The 21986-nt window shown below is 44.7% G+C and overlaps 1 protein-coding gene across 1 annotated transcript in view; it reads left to right on the forward strand.

The window, feature by feature from the left end:
* Positions 1 to 21986, forward strand: part of LOC134572688 (SCAN domain-containing protein 3-like) — a 49379-nt gene that overhangs the window by 19860 nt on the left and 7533 nt on the right. Inside the window, exons 6-9 of the mRNA XM_063431799.1 lie at positions 10491 to 10573; positions 12999 to 13068; positions 21512 to 21625; positions 21867 to 21964. Coding sequence (XP_063287869.1) covers positions 10491 to 10573; positions 12999 to 13068; positions 21512 to 21625; positions 21867 to 21964 — 365 coding nt within the window. The remainder of the gene's footprint in view (positions 1 to 10490; positions 10574 to 12998; positions 13069 to 21511; positions 21626 to 21866; positions 21965 to 21986) is intronic.

Consider the following 21986-nt stretch of genomic DNA (forward strand, 5'->3'; position numbering starts at 1 on the left):
TAATATCTTACACACAGTGTGCAGGCAGTGATATACACACCCTCTGCTAACACACTGACACACACTGTAACACAGAACTTCTGAGACACTTACTGTATATTAATATCTTACACACAGTGTGCAGGCAGTGATATACACACCCTCTGCTAACACACTGACACACACTGTGACACAGAACCACTGAGACACTTACTGTATATTAATATCTCACACACAGTGTGCAGGCAGTGATATACACACCCTCTGCCAACACACTGACACACACTGTGACACAGAACTACTGAGACACTAACTGTATATTAATATCTTACACACAGTGTGCAGGCAGTGATATACACACCCTCTGCTAACACACTGACACACACTGTGACACAGAACCACTGAGACACTTACTGTATATTAATATCTTACACACAGTGTGCAGGCAGTGATATACACACCCACTGCTAACACACTGACACACACTGTGACACAGAACCACTGAGACACTTACTGTATATTAATATCTTACACACAGTGTGCAGGCAGTGATATACACACCCTCTGCAAACACACTGACACACACTGTGACACAGAACTACTGAGACATTTACTGTATATTAATATCTTACACACAGTGTGCAGGCAGTGATATACACACCCTCTGCTAACACACTGACACACACTGTGACACAGAACTACTGAGACACTTACTGTATATTAATATCTTACACACAGTGTGCAGGCAGTGATATACACGCCCTCTGCTAACACACTGACACACACTGTGATACAGAACTACTGAGACACTTACTGTATATTAATATCTTACACACAGTGTGCAGGCAGTGATACACACACCCTCTGCTAACACACTGACACACACTGTGACACAGAACCACTGAGACACTTACTGTATATTAATATCTTGCACACAGTGTGCAGGCAGTGATATACACACCCTCTGCTAACACACTGACACACACTGTGACAGAGAACCACTGAGACACTTAATGTATATTAATATCGTACACACAGTGTGCAGGCAGTGATATACACACCCTCTGCTAACACACTGACACACACTGTGACAAAACTACTGAGACACTTACTGTATATTAATATCTTGCAGACAGTGATATACACACCCTCTGCTAACACACTGACACACACACTGTGACACAGAACCACTGAGACACTTACTGTATATTAATATCTTACACACAGTGTGCAGGCAGTGATATACACACCCTCTGCTAACACACTGACACACACTGTGACACAGAACCACTGAGATACTTACTGTATATTAATATCTTACACACAGTGTGCAGGCAGTGATACACACACCCTCTGCTAACATACTGACACACACTGTGACACAGAACCACTGAGATACTTACTGTATATTAATATCTTACACACAGTGTTCAGGCAGTGATATACACGCCCTCTGCTAACACACTGACACACACTGTGACACAGAACTACTGAGACACTTACTGTATATTAATATCTTACACACAGTGTGCAGGCAGTGATATACACACCCTCTGCTAACACACTGACACACACTGTAACACAGAACTACTGAGACACTTACTGTATATTAATATCTTACACACAGTGTGCAGGCAGTGATATACACACCCTCTGCTAACACACTGACACACACTGTGACACAGAACCACTGAGACACTTACTGTATATTAATATCTCACACACAGTGTGCAGACAGTGATATACACACCCTCTGCTAACACACTGACACACACTGTGACACAGAACTACTGAGACACTTACTGTATATTAATATCTTACACACAGTGTGCAGGCAGTGATATACACGCCCTCTGCTAACACACTGACACACACTGTGATACAGAACTACTGAGACACTTACTGTATATTAATATCTTACACACAGTGTGCAGGCAGTGATACACACACCCTCTGCTAACACACTGACACACACTGTGACACAGAACCACTGAGACACTTACTGAATATTAATATCTTACACACAGTGTGCAGGCAGTGATATACACACCCTCTGATAACACATTGACACACTGTGACACAGAACTACTGAGACATTTACTGTATATTAATATCTTACACACAGTGTGCAGGCAGTGATATACACACCCTCTGCTAACACACTGACACACACTGTGACACAGAACTACTGAGACACTTACTGTATATTAATATCTTACACACAGTGTGCAGGCAGTGATATACACGCCCTCTGCTAACACACTGACACACACTGTGATACAGAACTACTGAGACACTTACTGTATATTAATATCTTACACACAGTGTGCAGGCAGTGATACACACACCCTCTGCTAACACACTGACACACACTGTGACACAGAACCACTGAGACACTTACTGTATATTAATATCTTGCACACAGTGTGCAGGCAGTGATATACACACCCTCTGCTAACACACTGACACACACTGTGACAGAGAACCACTGAGACACTTACTGTATATTAATATCTTACACACAGTGTGCAGGCAGTGATATACACACCCTCTGCTAACACACTGACACACACTGTAACACAGAACTTCTGAGACACTTACTGTATATTAATATCTTACACACAGTGTGCAGGCAGTGATATACACACCCTCTGCTAACACACTGACACACACTGTGACACAGAACCACTGAGACACTTACTGTATATTAATATCTCACACACAGTGTGCAGGCAGTGATATACACACCCTCTGCCAACACACTGACACACACTGTGACACAGAACTACTGAGACACTAACTGTATATTAATATCTTACACACAGTGTGCAGGCAGTGATATACACACCCTCTGCTAACACACTGACACACACTGTGACACAGAACCACTGAGACACTTACTGTATATTAATATCTTACACACAGTGTGCAGGCAGTGATATACACACCCACTGCTAACACACTGACACACACTGTGACACAGAACCACTGAGACACTTACTGTATATTAATATCTTACACACAGTGTGCAGGCAGTGATATACACACCCTCTGCAAACACACTGACACACACTGTGACACAGAACTACTGAGACATTTACTGTATATTAATATCTTACACACAGTGTGCAGGCAGTGATATACACACCCTCTGCTAACACACTGACACACACTGTGACACAGAACTACTGAGACACTTACTGTATATTAATATCTTACACACAGTGTGCAGGCAGTGATATACACGCCCTCTGCTAACACACTGACACACACTGTGATACAGAACTACTGAGACACTTACTGTATATTAATATCTTACACACAGTGTGCAGGCAGTGATACACACACCCTCTGCTAACACACTGACACACACTGTGACACAGAACCACTGAGACACTTACTGTATATTAATATCTTGCACACAGTGTGCAGGCAGTGATATACACACCCTCTGCTAACACACTGACACACACTGTGACAGAGAACCACTGAGACACTTAATGTATATTAATATCGTACACACAGTGTGCAGGCAGTGATATACACACCCTCTGCTAACACACTGACACACACTGTGACAAAACTACTGAGACACTTACTGTATATTAATATCTTGCAGACAGTGATATACACACCCTCTGCTAACACACTGACACACACACTGTGACACAGAACCACTGAGACACTTACTGTATATTAATATCTTACACACAGTGTGCAGGCAGTGATATACACACCCTCTGCTAACACACTGACACACACTGTGACACAGAACCACTGAGATACTTACTGTATATTAATATCTTACACACAGTGTGCAGGCAGTGATACACACACCCTCTGCTAACATACTGACACACACTGTGACACAGAACCACTGAGATACTTACTGTATATTAATATCTTACACACAGTGTTCAGGCAGTGATATACACGCCCTCTGCTAACACACTGACACACACTGTGACACAGAACTACTGAGACACTTACTGTATATTAATATCTTACACACAGTGTGCAGGCAGTGATATACACACCCTCTGCTAACACACTGACACACACTGTAACACAGAACTACTGAGACACTTACTGTATATTAATATCTTACACACAGTGTGCAGGCAGTGATATACACACCCTCTGCTAACACACTGACACACACTGTGACACAGAACCACTGAGACACTTACTGTATATTAATATCTCACACACAGTGTGCAGGCAGTGATATACACACCCTCTGCTAACACACTGACACACACTGTGACACAGAACTACTGAGACACTTACTGTATATTAATATCTTACACACAGTGTGCAGGCAGTGATATACACGCCCTCTGCTAACACACTGACACACACTGTGATACAGAACTACTGAGACACTTACTGTATATTAATATCTTACACACAGTGTGCAGGCAGTGATACACACACCCTCTGCTAACACACTGACACACACTGTGACACAGAACCACTGAGACACTTACTGAATATTAATATCTTACACACAGTGTGCAGGCAGTGATATACACACCCTCTGATAACACATTGACACACTGTGACACAGAACTACTGAGACATTTACTGTATATTAATATCTTACACACAGTGTGCAGGCAGTGATATACACACCCTCTGCTAACACACTGACACACACTGTGACACAGAACTACTGAGACACTTACTGTATATTAATATCTTACACACAGTGTGCAGGCAGTGATATACACGCCCTCTGCTAACACACTGACACACACTGTGATACAGAACTACTGAGACACTTACTGTATATTAATATCTTACACACAGTGTGCAGGCAGTGATACACACACCCTCTGCTAACACACTGACACACACTGTGACACAGAACCACTGAGACACTTACTGTATATTAATATCTTGCACACAGTGTGCAGGCAGTGATATACACACCCTCTGCTAACACACTGACACACACTGTGACAGAGAACCACTGAGACACTTACTGTATATTAATATCGTACACACAGTGTGCAGGCAGTGATATACACACCCTCTGCTAACACACTGACACACACTGTGACAAAACTACTGAGACACTTACTGTATATTAATATCTTGCAGACAGTGATATACACACCCTCTGCTAACACACTGACACACACACTGTGACACAGAACCACTGAGACACTTACTGTATATTAATATCTTACACACAGTGTGCAGGCAGTGATATACACACCCTCTGCTAACACACTGACACACACTGTGACACAGAACCACTGAGATACTTACTGTATATTAATATCTTACACACAGTGTGCAGGCAGTGATACACACACCCTCTGCTAACATACTGACACACACTGTGACACAGAACCACTGAGATACTTACTGTATATTAATATCTTACACACAGTGTTCAGGCAGTGATATACACGCCCTCTGCTAACACACTGACACACACTGTGACACAGAACTACTGAGACACTTACTGTATATTAATATCTTACACACAGTGTGCAGGCAGTGATATACACACCCTCTGCTAACACACTGACACACACTGTAACACAGAACTACTGAGACACTTACTGTATATTAATATCTTACACACAGTGTGCAGGCAGTGATATACACACCCTCTGCTAACACACTGACACACACTGTGACACAGAACCACTGAGACACTTACTGTATATTAATATCTCACACACAGTGTGCAGGCAGTGATATACACACCCTCTGCTAACACACTGACACACACTGTGACACAGAACTACTGAGACACTTACTGTATATTAATATCTTACACACAGTGTGCAGGCAGTGATATACACGCCCTCTGCTAACACACTGACACACACTGTGATACAGAACTACTGAGACACTTACTGTATATTAATATCTTACACACAGTGTGCAGGCAGTGATACACACACCCTCTGCTAACACACTGACACACACTGTGACACAGAACCACTGAGACACTTACTGAATATTAATATCTTACACACAGTGTGCAGGCAGTGATATACACACCCTCTGATAACACATTGACACACTGTGACACAGAACTACTGAGACACTTACTGTATATTAATATCTCACACACAGTGTGCAGGCAGTGATATACACACCCACTGCTAACACACTGACACACACTGTGACACAGAACCACTGAGACACTTACTGTATATTAATATCTTGCACACAGTGTGCAGGCAGTGATATACACACCCTCTGCTAACACACTGACACACACTGTGACAGAGAACCACTGAGACACTTACTGTATATTAATATCGTACACACAGTGTGCAGGCAGTGATATACACACCCTCTGCTAACACACTGACACACACTGTGACAAAACTACTGAGACACTTACTGTATATTAATATCTTGCAGACAGTGATATACACACCCTCTGCTAACACACTGACACACACACTGTGACACAGAACTACTGAGACACTTACTGTATATTAAAATCTCACACACAGTGTGCAGGCAGTGATATACACACCCACTGCTAACACACTGACACACACTGTGACACAGAACCACTGAGACACTTACTGTATATTAATATCTCACACACAGTGTGCAGGCAGTGATATACACACCCTCTGCCAACACACTGACACACACTGTGACACAGAACTACTGAGACACTTACTGTATATTAATATCTTACACACAGTGTGCAGGCAGTGATATACACACCCACTGCTAACACACTGACACACACTGTGACTCAGAACCACTGAGACACTGTATATTAATATCTTACACACAGTGTGCAGGCAGTGATATACACACCCTCTGCTAACACACTGACACACACTGTGACACAGAACCACTGAGACACTTACTGTATATTAATATCTTACACACAGTGTGCAGGCAGTGATATACACACCCACTGCTAACACACTGACACACACTGTGACACAGAACCACTGAGACACTTACTGTATATTAATATCTTACACACAGTGTGCAGGCAGTGATATACACACCCTCTGCAAACACACTGACACACACTGTGACACAGAACTACTGAGACATTTACTGTATATTAATATCTTACACACAGTGTGCAGGCAGTGATATACACACCCTCTGCAAACACACTGACACACACTGTGACACAGAACTACTGAGACATTTACTGTATATTAATATCTTACACACAGTGTGCAGGCAGTGATATACACACCCTCTGCTAACACACTGACACACACTGTGACACAGAACTACTGAGACACTTACTGTATATTAATATCTAACACACAGTGTGCAGGCAGTGATACACACACCCTCTGCTAACACACTGACACACACTGTGACACAGAACCACTGAGACACTTACTGTATATTAATATCTTGCACACAGTGTGCAGGCAGTGATATACACACCCTCTGCTAACACACTGACACACACTGTGACAGAGAACCACTGAGACACTTACTGTATATTAATATCGTACACACAGTGTGCAGGCAGTGATATACACACCCTCTGCTAACACACTGACACACACTGTGACAAAACTACTGAGACACTTACTGTATATTAATATCTTGCAGACAGTGATATACACACCCTCTGCTAACACACTGACACACACACTGTGACACAGAACCACTGAGACACTTACTGTATATTAATATCTTACACACAGTGTGCAGGCAGTGATATACACACCCTCTGCTAACACACTGACACACACTGTGACACAGAACCACTGAGACACTTACTGTATATTAATATCTTACACACAGTGTGCAGGCAGTGATACACACACCCTCTGCTAACATACTGACACACACTGTGACACAGAACCACTGAGATACTTACTGTATATTAATATCTTACACACAGTGTTCAGGCAGTGATATACACGCCCTCTGCTAACACACTGACACACACTGTGACACAGAACTACTGAGACACTTACTGTATATTAATATCTTACACACAGTGTGCAGGCAGTGATATACACACCCTCTGCTAACACACTGACACACACTGTAACACAGAACTACTGAGACACTTACTGTATATTAATATCTTACACACAGTGTGCAGGCAGTGATATACACACCCTCTGCTAACACACTGACACACACTGTGACACAGAACCACTGAGACACTTACTGTATATTAATATCTCACACACAGTGTGCAGGCAGTGATATACACACCCTCTGCTAACACACTGACACACACTGTGACACAGAACTACTGAGACACTTACTGTATATTAATATCTTACACACAGTGTGCAGGCAGTGATATACACGCCCTCTGCTAACACACTGACACACACTGTGATACAGAACTACTGAGACACTTACTGTATATTAATATCTACACACAGTGTGCAGGCAGTGATACACACACCCTCTGCTAACACACTGACACACACTGTGACACAGAACCACTGAGACACTTACTGAATATTAATATCTTACACACAGTGTGCAGGCAGTGATATACACACCTTCTGCTAACACACTGACACACACTGTGACACAGAACTACTGAGACACTTACTGTATATTAATATCTTACACACAGTGTGCAGGCAGTGATATACACACCCTCTGATAACACATTGACACACTGTGACACAGAACTACTGAGACACTTACTGTATATTAATATCTCACACACAGTGTGCAGGCAGTGATATACACACCCACTGCTAACACACTGACACACACTGTGACACAGAACCACTGAGACACTTACTGTATATTAATATCTTGCACACAGTGTGCAGGCAGTGATATACACACCCTCTGCTAACACACTGACACACACTGTGACAGAGAACCACTGAGACACTTACTGTATATTAATATCGTACACACAGTGTGCAGGCAGTGATATACACACCCTCTGCTAACACACTGACACACACTGTGACAAAACTACTGAGACACTTACTGTATATTAATATCTTGCAGACAGTGATATACACACCCTCTGCTAACACACTGACACACACACTGTGACACAGAACTACTGAGACACTTACTGTATATTAATATCTCACACACAGTGTGCAGGCAGTGATATACACACCCACTGCTAACACACTGACACACACTGTGACACAGAACCACTGAGACACTTACTGTATATTAATATCTTACACACAGTGTGCAGGCAGTGATATACACACCCTCTGCTAACACACTGACACACACTGTGACTCAGAACCACTGAGACACTTACTGTATATTAATATCTTACACACAGTGTGCAGGCAGTGATATACACACCCTCTGCTAACACACTGACACACACTGTGACACAGAACCACTGAGACACTTACTGTATATTAATATCTTACACACAGTGTGCAGGCAGTGATATACACGCCCTCTGCTAACACACTGACACACACTGTGATACAGAACTACTGAGACACTTACTGTATATTAATATCTACACACAGTGTGCAGGCAGTGATACACACACCCTCTGCTAACACACTGACACACACTGTGACACAGAACCACTGAGACACTTACTGAATATTAATATCTTACACACAGTGTGCAGGCAGTGATATACACACCTTCTGCTAACACACTGACACACACTGTGACACAGAACTACTGAGACACTTACTGTATATTAATATCTTACACACAGTGTGCAGGCAGTGATATACACACCCTCTGATAACACATTGACACACTGTGACACAGAACTACTGAGACACTTACTGTATATTAATATCTCACACACAGTGTGCAGGCAGTGATATACACACCCACTGCTAACACACTGACACACACTGTGACACAGAACCACTGAGACACTTACTGTATATTAATATCTTGCACACAGTGTGCAGGCAGTGATATACACACCCTCTGCTAACACACTGACACACACTGTGACAGAGAACCACTGAGACACTTACTGTATATTAATATCGTACACACAGTGTGCAGGCAGTGATATACACACCCTCTGCTAACACACTGACACACACTGTGACAAAACTACTGAGACACTTACTGTATATTAATATCTTGCAGACAGTGATATACACACCCTCTGCTAACACACTGACACACACACTGTGACACAGAACTACTGAGACACTTACTGTATATTAATATCTCACACACAGTGTGCAGGCAGTGATATACACACCCACTGCTAACACACTGACACACACTGTGACACAGAACCACTGAGACACTTACTGTATATTAATATCTTACACACAGTGTGCAGGCAGTGATATACACACCCTCTGCTAACACACTGACACACACTGTGACTCAGAACCACTGAGACACTTACTGTATATTAATATCTTACACACAGTGTGCAGGCAGTGATATACACACCCTCTGCTAACACACTGACACACACTGTGACACAGAACCACTGAGACACTTACTGTATATTAATATCTTACACACAGTGTGCAGGCAGTGATATACATATGTATAAATAATGTATTTACCTTATTAACATTAATTTCTTGCAGCTAAATTCAGTAATAGAAATAAACCAAAAAGAAGACACATCCCCTGTTATTCACAGGATTTTACCCAGGACAATACATTTCAGGTACTGTATTATATTTAATCCTTGTCTAGGTTGTATTGGTACCCTGAAGAAGTCAGAGGAAAAGCCAGCATGGTTTATAGTAAAAAGGGATTTTGTAGTTGTTTTAATTTACGTACAGTTCCAAAGATAATTGTAACAGTTTTGTCAGTGTTTAGGAAGAGTTTGTCATCTGCGATCCACTTTTCTAACTCTGTGAACTGTTCTTGGAGCACAGCCTCAAGCTCCGGTAGATTGGGTTTATTGGCGGAGATAAGTGTCATCTGCATACACGTGTACAGTTGAGGATTTGCAGACGTCATTTATAAATAATGTGAATAGCAGAGGGCCAAGTATGAAGCCTTTGGGAACACCCCAGGGGACTGGAAGAGGGAGGGAAGCGCTATCAGAAACGGACCCATATCGCAATCGATCTGATATATATGATCGAAACCAGGTTAGCCGACGATCACCAATTCCTGAGTTTTTAAGTTCTTGCAAAAGAATGCCATGGTCTAGCGTGTCAAAGGCCTTGGCAAAGTTAATCTCCTTGTTCCATGCCAGTTTGGATGTCTTTGCAAACTTATAAAAGGGCAGTCGTTGGTGAGTCATTTAGACGAAAGTTTGATTGATCAGGAGTCAGATTGTTTGATTGTTGATAATATACGTATAAGTTACGTGTGAATGCATTTGACTATGATTTTTGACAATACTGGGAGCAATGATATTGGACGATAGTTAGATACCAAAGTGTTGTCACCACTTTTATGGATAGGCACTACTCTCACAGTCTTCCAAAGTTTGGGTTTGTATCCAGATACCAGGGGTTCATTGATAAGGGTAGTAACAGGTTTAGCAATTGCCGGCGCACTGAGCTTCAACAGCATTGCTGGGATTTGTTTTTTTCTTTTTTAAGTGATAAAGATGTTTATTAATGACACTAACAGGCACAAGTCTAAATTGTAATTTCTCTATATGAGGATTGTGCAAATTTAGCAGAACCTGATCTGCATTTGATGTCTGAGAACAACTGTAACTCATTATCTTAGCAATCAGGGTTGTGACACATAGAACTAAATAATTATTAAAGGCATTTGCTACATCTAGGGGGTGTTGCAGGGTTTGGTTGTCCATTTTGACAGTGGAGGGTTGGGAGTGGATTGTGGGGGTTTGTATGTTACTTGGGTTTGATATGTTATTGTTAACATTTTCACAACAATTGGGCCTTAGCCAGTTTTGTTTGATTTGTGCATGCACAAGTCTTGGGCTGGACAACGTTTAACTAAGGCCGTGGGAGAGAGATATATTGGGGTCAGATTGGCCTGCAAAAAGCAAAGGAATGGGGGAGATGCATCCATGGACATTTTAGGTGAGGATTATTCAAGTAAAACAAAGGGAAACATCACAAAGATAAGACCGAGGTATGCATGTAGAAAAATAAAACCATTAAACAACTCTGTGTTGCCTGCAAGTCTGGGGCTGGATAACGTTTATCTCAGGCTGTTGCATAGGGCAGTGGGACAGCAGATGGATATCTGTGTTGCTTGCAAGTCTGGGGCTGGATAATGTTTATCTCAGGCTGTTGCATAGGGCAGTGGATCAGCAGATGGATCTCTGTGTTGCTTGCAAGTCTGGGGCTGGATAACTTTTAACTCAGGCTGTTGCATAGGGTAGTGGATCAGAAGATGGATCTCTGTGTTCCTTGCAAGTCTGGGGTTTGCCTATAGACTTCTGGTAAATCCCATCTGCGAAAAGGACTCGTCATCAGGCTAGAAGATGCAACTAAGGAATCTATTTTGTAGTCAAGGCATCAGGAGGACGTTTCCATATGCATGAGACCATTATGCTTTGCAGCAAATCTTAAAGAGTGACAAGTTAAATTATGATATTTGTAATGGAAGTGGATTAGAGGACAGGACTTTGAGGGCTCTTTGCAGCCTTGTGTGATGCCCTGTGGCATTTCATGGTCAGGGAGTGAATGTCAGACACTAGTGTGAGTTATCCAATCAAAATCAGTGAAATCGTAAATTCTGTCATTATATTACCAATTTTATTCATATAGCTGTACCTTCAGGGAAAAAATATATATGTTTTGTACTGTAACTGTTCCAAACACTGACAATAACCTACTTAATCTGGTGGAGGGACTTGTACAGAAGTCCCACGTTGTACTTACAACTCACACGTCTCGCAAAGTTTTTAAATCTTTTAAAGAGACAATGTAGTCACCAGAACAACTACAGCTTAATGTAATTGTTCTGGTGAGTATAGTCAGGTCCTGCAGGCTTTTTGCAGTAAACACTGGCTTTTCAGAGAAAATAAATTCACACCTTTATTTTTGCATTGTTATTGTATCATCTGTCATATATAGAAACTTGTACGGTCCCATGTGACTTTTTTGTGTTGAAATGCGTAGGGAAACTAATGTACACATTTTTTTGTATCTCAGATGGAACGAGGTGAGAGTGTGTTTCATCCACAGTGTAAGGATAAGAGAGGTCCTTCACAGATCAGTTCAGGTGAGATATAAACCCCAAATTAAAGCTATATAGTCCTATTATATTATTTATTTTATTGTGTTCCTGTCATCACCACAATGGGTTACTAGGATATTAACAGAACAAATTCCATATGGCAAGTACTGTACAGAGACACAACGTAGAATAACATCAATTATTCAATATTAGTTAAAGTACGAATAAAATGGCAAACTAAACCTAACCAGTGATTAATGTTGGGTACTGTAGAACACAGATAACTTTTATTTTTAAGTAATGTTGTTGTAGCTTGATAAACCTGCCTGCATAATAATAGAAATATACAACGTCCTTCCAGATGCTGCTGCCTAATGTAATGGTAGTTATTTTATTGACTTTGGAAAGATGAAAGGTAATGTCATCCCTGCTGGGAATCGCAGAGCTGAGGTTTGTGAGGACGAGACTGAGTTCTCTGAACATCTTGAGAAAAGTGCAGTGAGGTTAATCGGCTGTCAGCCTGAGATAATCTTCTGAGACCAGGAACGAACACGTGCCAGTCCTATATAATCAGTTAGTTATAGAATTGAGAAATACAAGCCTCCCATGAAGACAATGAAATAAAAAGTATTAACTAAGATGGATTTATACAGAGCTGTTCTCAATATTGATATCAGCGGAGAAGCAGAAAGACAATTTGCAATTTCAAAAATCTACCAAATGAAAACATGGCTGGCAGAGGTACGTGTGTCGTGAAATGAGAACAAGAGGGCTGGTCCCTAGTTTAACAATCAGAATCTGTTCTTTACATTGCGTGTTCTTTCCTGACATCAGAAACCAATATACCTAATGTAACGGAATGCAGTATATTAGTCCACGATATCCGTTGGTATCTTCAGGAAATCCACAGTCAGAGTAGAAAGCAAGGCAATATCCCCAATCCTCCCAATAACCGGACGAAACACAGTTTGGGAGTCAACTAACTCGGTTTATTCACAAGCAGCGTATTTATGCAGTTCCCCATGCAAGGGGTTTCCATACAGATATTCCAGGGGATTTCTCCCAACATGCATTGTGACTTTCCCAACAGGCATCGCTGCACGAGAAGGATACTCCCACTAAAATGGACGATTAAGTGGATTATCCCCTCGTGCAGCAAAACCGACAATTGACATTAAAATACATAATTCCCGTAATATTCGGTACTTTAGAATAACCGAACGTTCGGTAGATAGCTGGGGTCGGGGCGCACACTTTGTGAGAATACCGCTCCGATCCCAGCTGAATTGACCGAACGCCGCACATAATACATTTAAACATCAAGGTGAGTTTAAAAGTACCGAATAAGTACGGGACACATAATGTACCGAACGCGGTACTCCCGAACGCTCTGGAAGTCCAGCGGTGTTCGGATCACTGAGTAGCCGTTTTCAGTTCCAGGCTCTCGACGACCGAACACCGCTGCAGAGACAAAGGATCCAAGATGGCCGACCGCCGCATGGTCGGTAGTGGATCGACGGCCACCTAGGAGAGCCCTTAATTACCGATTGCAACAATGTTGCAATCGGTTAATTGGTGCCACACGACCTGTGAATGTGTGGTCTACCTGGGGAGTCCACATTCGTACGGCGAATGGCCAGGATAGCCGTGTTTCGTCGTACGAATGCTTTGTATGCTGGCGGCATACGGCTGCCAGCATGCGAACGGTCACAGTACAATACACATACAGTCAACGGGACACGTTATACATTCAGCCTACGGACAACCTGCAATGAATATAGTTCAGAAGTGGCTAGGTTTGCCACAATGCTCCCCCAGAACCAAGCCGGCATACACAGTCTGATCCCAACGGATCGGCTTGGGGATGTCCGGGAGAGTACTCACAGATCACTTCTCGAGTTCAGTCTGTCTGGATAACCCGTCAGCGTTACCGTTTTGTTTTCCTGGCCGGTAATGGATAGTAAAGTCAAAGGGCTGCAGCGCCAAGCTCCAGCGCAGCAGCCTGGCATTGTCTCCAGACACACGGTTTAGCCACACTAACGGGTTGTGATCTGTGAGTAAGGAAAAAGGTTGTCCGTACAGATATGGCTGCAACTTTTTAAGGGCCCACACCACGGCCAGGCATTCTTTCTCGATGGCGGCGTAGCTCACTTCCCGGGGTAGTAGCTTGCGGCTTAGATAGGCTACGGGGTGTTCTCCGCCATCGGCTCCCACTTGGCTCAGTACTGCCCCCAATCCAAACATGGAAGCGTCGGTGTGAACAAGAAATCTTTTAGTTGGATCAGGAGCAGTTAACACAGGAGCATTAGTGAGAGCAGTCTTGAGTTGTTGGAATGCCTGCTCACACTCTGGGGCCCAGACAACCAGTCGGGGAAGGTTCTTTTTGGTCAGGTCCGTTAGGGGTTTGGCCAGGGTGCTATAGTCGGGGACAAACTTCCTGTAATAGCCTGCCGTCCCTAAGAACGCCAGCACCTGGGTCTTAGTCCTGGGGGTAGGCCACTTTGCTACGGCCTCAATCTTAGCTGGCTCAGGCCTCTGCTGCCCACATCCTACACGGTGGCCCAGATACTGTACCTCGGCCATACCTATGTGGCACTTGCTAGGTTTTAGGGTTAACCCAGCCTCCCCAATGCGATCTAGGATCGCCCCGATGTGGTGTAGGTGGTCTTCCCAGGTCTGGCTAAAGATGGCTATGTCATCTAGATAGGCACAGGCATACTCCTGAAAACCGTCCAGTAGCCTATCTACCATCCGCTGAAAGGTAGCCGGAGCGTTTTTCATCCCGAAAGGCATGACCTTGAATTGGTACAGGCCAAACGGGGTGACAAACGCCGACTTGGGGATGGCGTCATCGGCTAGAGGAATCTGCCAGTACCCCTTACACAAATCAATGGTAGTGAGGTACTGGCCCCGTGCCATCTTATCTAACAGCTCGTCTATCCGGGGCATCGGGTAGGCATCAGACACCGTTTTGTCATTTAGCCTCCGGTAGTCGACACAGAATCGGGTGGTGCCATCCTTTTTAGGTACCAGGACTACCGGCGATGCCCAGGGGCTATCGGAGGGTTCGATAACCCCTAGCTGCAGCATTTCGTCTAGTTCGGCTTTCATATGGGTACGGACTGATTCCGGAACCCTATATGGAGCCTGGCGCATAGGTAGCTGTCCCGGGGTCTCTACTCGGTGGGTGGCTAACGGAGTGTACCCAGGTAAATTGGAGAAGGTAGTCCCTTTGGCTACAATCAGCGCCTGTACCTGGGCACGCTCCTGGGGGCTTAGCCGCTCCCCCAGCTGGACTCCCCGGGAAGGCTCTATCTGTTCCTCGGGTTCTAGTAGGTCAGGTAAGGGTAGGTTCTCCTGATCCTCTAAGGAGGAGGCACAGATTGCCGTCACATCCTCGATCCTCTCATGGTAGGGTTTGAGCATGTTCACGTGGAGCATGCGTCTCTTCCCTACCCCTGAGCAGGGGCCGATCACATAGGTAGTGTCGCATCGCTGCTCCACTACCTGGTATGGGCCTTGCCAGATGGCCTGCAGCTTATCGGTGCGGACGGGCTTTAAGATCAAGACCTTCTGTCCCACCTGAAAGCTGCGGTCCCTGGCTCCTCTATCGTACCAGCGTCGCTGGCGTTGCTGGGCCGCTTGGAGGTTGGTGTGTACAGCCTGAGTTAGCGCCTCCAGACGGTCCCTGAACTCCAGGACGTATGATATGATAGGGGTTTCGTTAGTGGGGCTCTCCCCCTCCCAGTGTTCCCTAATCAAATTCAAGGGTCCCCGCACCCTCCTCCCAAATAGTAGCTCAAACGGGGAGAATCCTGTTGACTCCTGGGGAACCTCTCTATAAGCAAAGAGTAAGTGAGGCAGAAACCTCTCCCAGTCTTTGTGGGTCTCCCCGAACGTCCGAAGCATCTGCTTCAGCGTCCCGTTGAACCGCTCACATAGCCCATTGGACTGGGGGTGGTAGGCGGAATTAACTATTGGCTTAATGCCACACACCTTCCACAGATGTTGGGTAACTTCGGCCGTAAATTGGGTACCTCGGTCTGAGATGATCTCTTGGGGAAACCCTACTCGGGAAAATACCTTCATTAAGGCTTCCGCTACGGTCTCAGCGTGGATATTAGAGAGAGCTACAGCTTCGGGGTACCTGGTGGCGTAGTCCACTATAGTTAGGATATACCTTTTGCCAGAGGGACTGGGTTTTGGCAAGGGCCCTACGATATCCACCGCTACTCGGCTGAAGGGTTCTGCAATGATGGGTAGGGGACATAGCCTGGCCTTGTGGCGATCCCCTCGTTTACCTACACGCTGGCAGACGTCGCAGGAGGTGCAATACTGGCGCACATCCTGAGAGATCCCGGGCCAGAAGAAGGCATGGGTCAAACGGTATCGGGTACGGGTCATCCCTAGGTGTCCTGACAAGGGAATGTCATGCGCAATTCTCAGCAGCTCCTGTCTATATTTCTGGGGTACCACTAGCTGTTTATTAGTTAAGGTGACAGACCCCCCCACATCTTTTGCCGTGACACGGTATAGCAACTCTTTCTCCCAGATGAACCGCTCCCCCTCTAGCCCTGCTTGGTCTGTTTGGGCCCGGTCCCTATATACTTGGAGGGTGGGATCGGTCTGGACTTCGGTCGCAAAAGTCGTCGGGGTATCCCAGGACATGGGGGTCAGTTGGGGAACAGGGTCTCTTACCTGAGCCTCAGAGTGTATCGGTGTAGCCGTGGTGCGAGCCTGTTGTCGGGTGGTTACGGGGTGTGCCTCCTGGTACGGAGCCTGGGGAATAAAAGCGGAAGTCATTTGGCCCAAGTCATTCCCCAGCACAACATCTGCAGGTAAATTCTGCATCAGCCCCACTTCCACAGTTCCCTCTCCCACACCCCAATCCAAATGAACCTTGGCAGTGGGTAGCCGGTATACTGCTCCCCCTGCCACCCGTACTGCCACTGAGCCGCCAGTGTGGGTTGCGCCTGGTACCAAATGTGGTGCAACCAAAGTTAGAGTGGCTCCTGAATCCCGGAGCCCTTGTACCTCCTTCCCCTCCAGGGTTACTAGCTGACGGTGATGTTGTCGGTTGTCGGTGGCCCGGACCGACATTACCTCATGCAGCACCCCTAGAGGCTCCTCAATTTGAGCACTCAGCAATTCTTGGGTGGCGGGGGCTACCTGGTAATGGTGCGCAGCAGCCCTGGGTGCCAAATTTTGTCGCACTTGATTCCAAGCTTGCCGGCTCCTGTTTTGGGTGCACTCTCGAGAAATGTGCCCCCACTGTTTGCAGGTGTGACACTGAATGTTAGCCCGGCCGTTGTATCGGGAGGGGGGTGGTGGAGTATTCAGTGCTGGCCGGTGCAGGGGTACGGTGGGGCTGGTAGGGGTAAAATTATTGGGTGTCCCTGTAATCCGAGGGAGAGTCTTATTTTGGGCACCGTGATGCCTCCTGGCATCAAAATGCTGATCCGCCAATTTAGCGGCTTCGGGTAGGGTGAGTGGTTTACGGTCCCTCACCCATTCTTGTGCTTCCGGGGACAAACCATTAAAAAACTGTTCCAGCAGCATTAACTGCCTCAACTCCTCCATGTTTGTAGCGTTGCTGGCCTGTATCCAGCCTAGTGAGGCTTGGTCCAGCTTGTGCGCCCATTCTGCATGTGAATCTTTCTCAGGCTTGCGCAAGCCCCGGAATTTCCGCCGGTACGCCTCTGGGGTAATAGCATACCTCTCTAAGATCGCCCTCTTTACCTTAGGGTAATCTTTGCTGTCCTCTCGGGGTACAGCACGGTAGGCTTCAGCTGCCCTACCCGATAATTTGCCTGCCAGCAGCGGCACCCATGTGGCGGGTTCCAGATCGTGCAAATCGCACAGCCGCTCAAAGTCCTGCAAATACCCATCGATTTCGTCCTTTTCTTCACAAAACGCTTTAAATGCGTGATGTGGGACTTTGGGCTTTACCTGTCCGTAGGTGGAGGCAGTAACAGACTCTGCCCTAGGCGGTGTTGCTGGTGTGCTGGTTGCCATCAGATAATCCTGTACATCCGATATCATCACGGTCATTATTTCCAGCGGTAGTGGTTGTGGTAGGAACGCCAACCTGGTCCGTAGCTCTTTTTGGAATGGGGTCTCTTCCATGGCTGGTGGGGGTGTAGCGCTGCGGGCTTGGTCTCCCTCCATCAGTTCTGCGATCAGCACAGCCTTAGATTTGTTGCTGGCTATCTTACCCCTGGCTTCCAATAGTTCTTTTAAAGTCTGTCGTTTCAGTATGGTATAATCAATCTCCATACGAATTGCCCTTGCTTTCCTTGTTCGGTAGTTCTAGTTTACACGAACGCTGCTTTTCGGCTGTAAGGTTCGGATCCCGTCGCTTGCCACCAATTGTAACGGAATGCAGTATATTAGTCCACGATATCCGTTGGTATCTTCAGGAAATCCACAGTCAGAGTAGAAAGCAAGGCAATATCCCCAATCCTCCCAATAACCGGACGAAACACAGTTTGGGAGTCAACTAACTCGGTTTATTCACAAGCAGCGTATTTATGCAGTTCCCCATGCAAGGGGTTTCCATACAGATATTCCAGGGGATTTCTCCCAACATGCATTGTGACTTTCCCAACAGGCATCGCTGCACGAGAAGGATACTCCCACTAAAATGGACGATTAAGTGGATTATCCCCTCGTGCAGCAAAACCGACAATTGACATTAAAATACATAATTCCCGTAATATTCGGTACTTTAGAATAACCGAACGTTCGGTAGATAGCTGGGGTCGGGGCGCACACTTTGTGAGAATACCGCTCCGATCCCAGCTGAATTGACCGAACGCCGCACATAATACATTTAAACATCAAGGTGAGTTTAAAAGTACCGAATAAGTACGGGACACATAATGTACCGAACGCGGTACTCCCGAACGCTCTGGAAGTCCAGCGGTGTTCGGATCACTGAGTAGCCGTTTTCAGTTCCAGGCTCTCGACGACCGAACACCGCTGCAGAGACAAAGGATCCAAGATGGCCGACCGCCGCATGGTCGGTAGTGGATCGACGGCCACCTAGGAGAGCCCTTAATTACCGATTGCAACAATGTTGCAATCGGTTAATTGGTGCCACACGACCTGTGAATGTGTGGTCTACCTGGGGAGTCCACATTCGTACGGCGAATGGCCAGGATAGCCGTGTTTCGTCGTACGAATGCTTTGTATGCTGGCGGCATACGGCTGCCAGCATGCGAACGGTCACAGTACAATACACATACAGTCAACGGGACACGTTATACATTCAGCCTACGGACAACCTGCAATGAATATAGTTCAGAAGTGGCTAGGTTTGCCACACCTAACAATTGTCTTAGCAAACAGACAGGGTTTCAGCGAGATCACTCTGGAAGGGTAACGATCTCCCGAATCACCACAAACATTAGCCAGTCACTTGATGAAATTGAAAAACAAGTTCACTTCATTGCACAGGTCTTACCAGGCCCTCACTGAGAGGCAGTAAATTGGTCCAAAAACTGCCTTCAAAGACTATAAAGACAATGCTGTGCCAGCAACTCACCGAGGCTGGAGGAAGGAGCTTCCACCTCAGTCACATCAATGTAAATAATCCAAATTATTAAAGAAAAGCTGATCAAATAAAGAGTCTATAAAACTCATATTCAGACATATCTTGGAACTTGTTGTGATACCAGTAATAGTATTTTCCTTTAAACGTAATTCAGTTAATCTCTTTGAATTGGTTATAGTGTCTGGAGTCCCCTGGCGCAGTCCCTCCGTTCAGTGTTAAACCACTTTTGAGCTGTTTAACAGTGACTAATTGTCTCTGGCTTCCCATAGCTCCGCCCCCACAGAGGTATGGCTGCAGCAGAGATCACACACTTCCTTGTAACTATACCAATTCATACCTGCAATGGTTGCTGTGATAGGCTGAAAGCAGCTAGCTGACACTCTCAGCCAATCCGTGCCTCCTAATCCTTCTTAGTCTAATGCTTCCTCATTAGCTCAAGCAGTGCTGAGGGAAAGGGCTGCTGGGGACTAAAAAGTGGTTTAATGCTGAATGTAAAAACATTGCCAGGGGACTCCAGACACTATAACCACTTTAATGAGATGACATAGACTTAGCTAGGCTGAATCTGCGTCAGATAAGTGAGATTTAGTTCAGATTTCAGCATTACGAATGTTTTTTTACTTTTCTTACTATCAGTACAGGAATGTTCATATGAGGCACGTGTGGTTAGTTTTTCTGAATCTGTGTTTGATAAAGAAAAATAATGGTAAACGCTTTTTTTTCCCCTTAAAATATCTAAAAACCCTAGAAATATACTTCAGTTGGTAGAATAGTAAACGTTTGAGAGAAGTGTATCTGAAACGATCTACAAGTAGTAGCCCAGCTTTCTTTTGGTAAGTAGGTAAGGTTTTATAAAAGTGAGAGAGTGTAGGGAGTGTGATGGGTGTTGACCATATGACCGGAGTCACATGGTTGTTCTCATGTGCTAAACAGGCTGTGATGATAAAAATACTGAACACATGGGAAGAAAGGAGAGGCTATCAGAGAGGCCTGTGGCTTATCATAAAGGACCTCGCAAAAAGGAAGACCAGCTGGATCAGTATTCTGGTCAGTAAAATACAAAGTGTATATATATATATATATAGAGTGCCCTCCACTAATATTGGCATCCTTGGTAAATATGAGCAAAGAAGGCCGTTTAACTTTCAGAATTTTGGTTAAACACAAAAATACTCTACTGTCATGGATATCAAACAAATTAAAACACAACACAGGTTTAGCCAAAAGAAAATCTATGTGTAGTACAGTTACTTTAGATTTATATACTGATACAGTGTTTGTTTTCTAGATCGATCAAGTATCCGCATTCTATCAGAAAGATGCCATGAATTGCATTATACAAAATGCTGTATGGAGGAAGATGAGCAGATACCATGTGATTACGAGGTACCATACTGCAGCCTGTGTG

Source organism: Pelobates fuscus, chromosome 1, assembly GCF_036172605.1.
Source record: "Pelobates fuscus isolate aPelFus1 chromosome 1, aPelFus1.pri, whole genome shotgun sequence".
In the NCBI taxonomy this organism is placed as follows: Eukaryota; Metazoa; Chordata; class Amphibia; order Anura; family Pelobatidae; genus Pelobates; species Pelobates fuscus.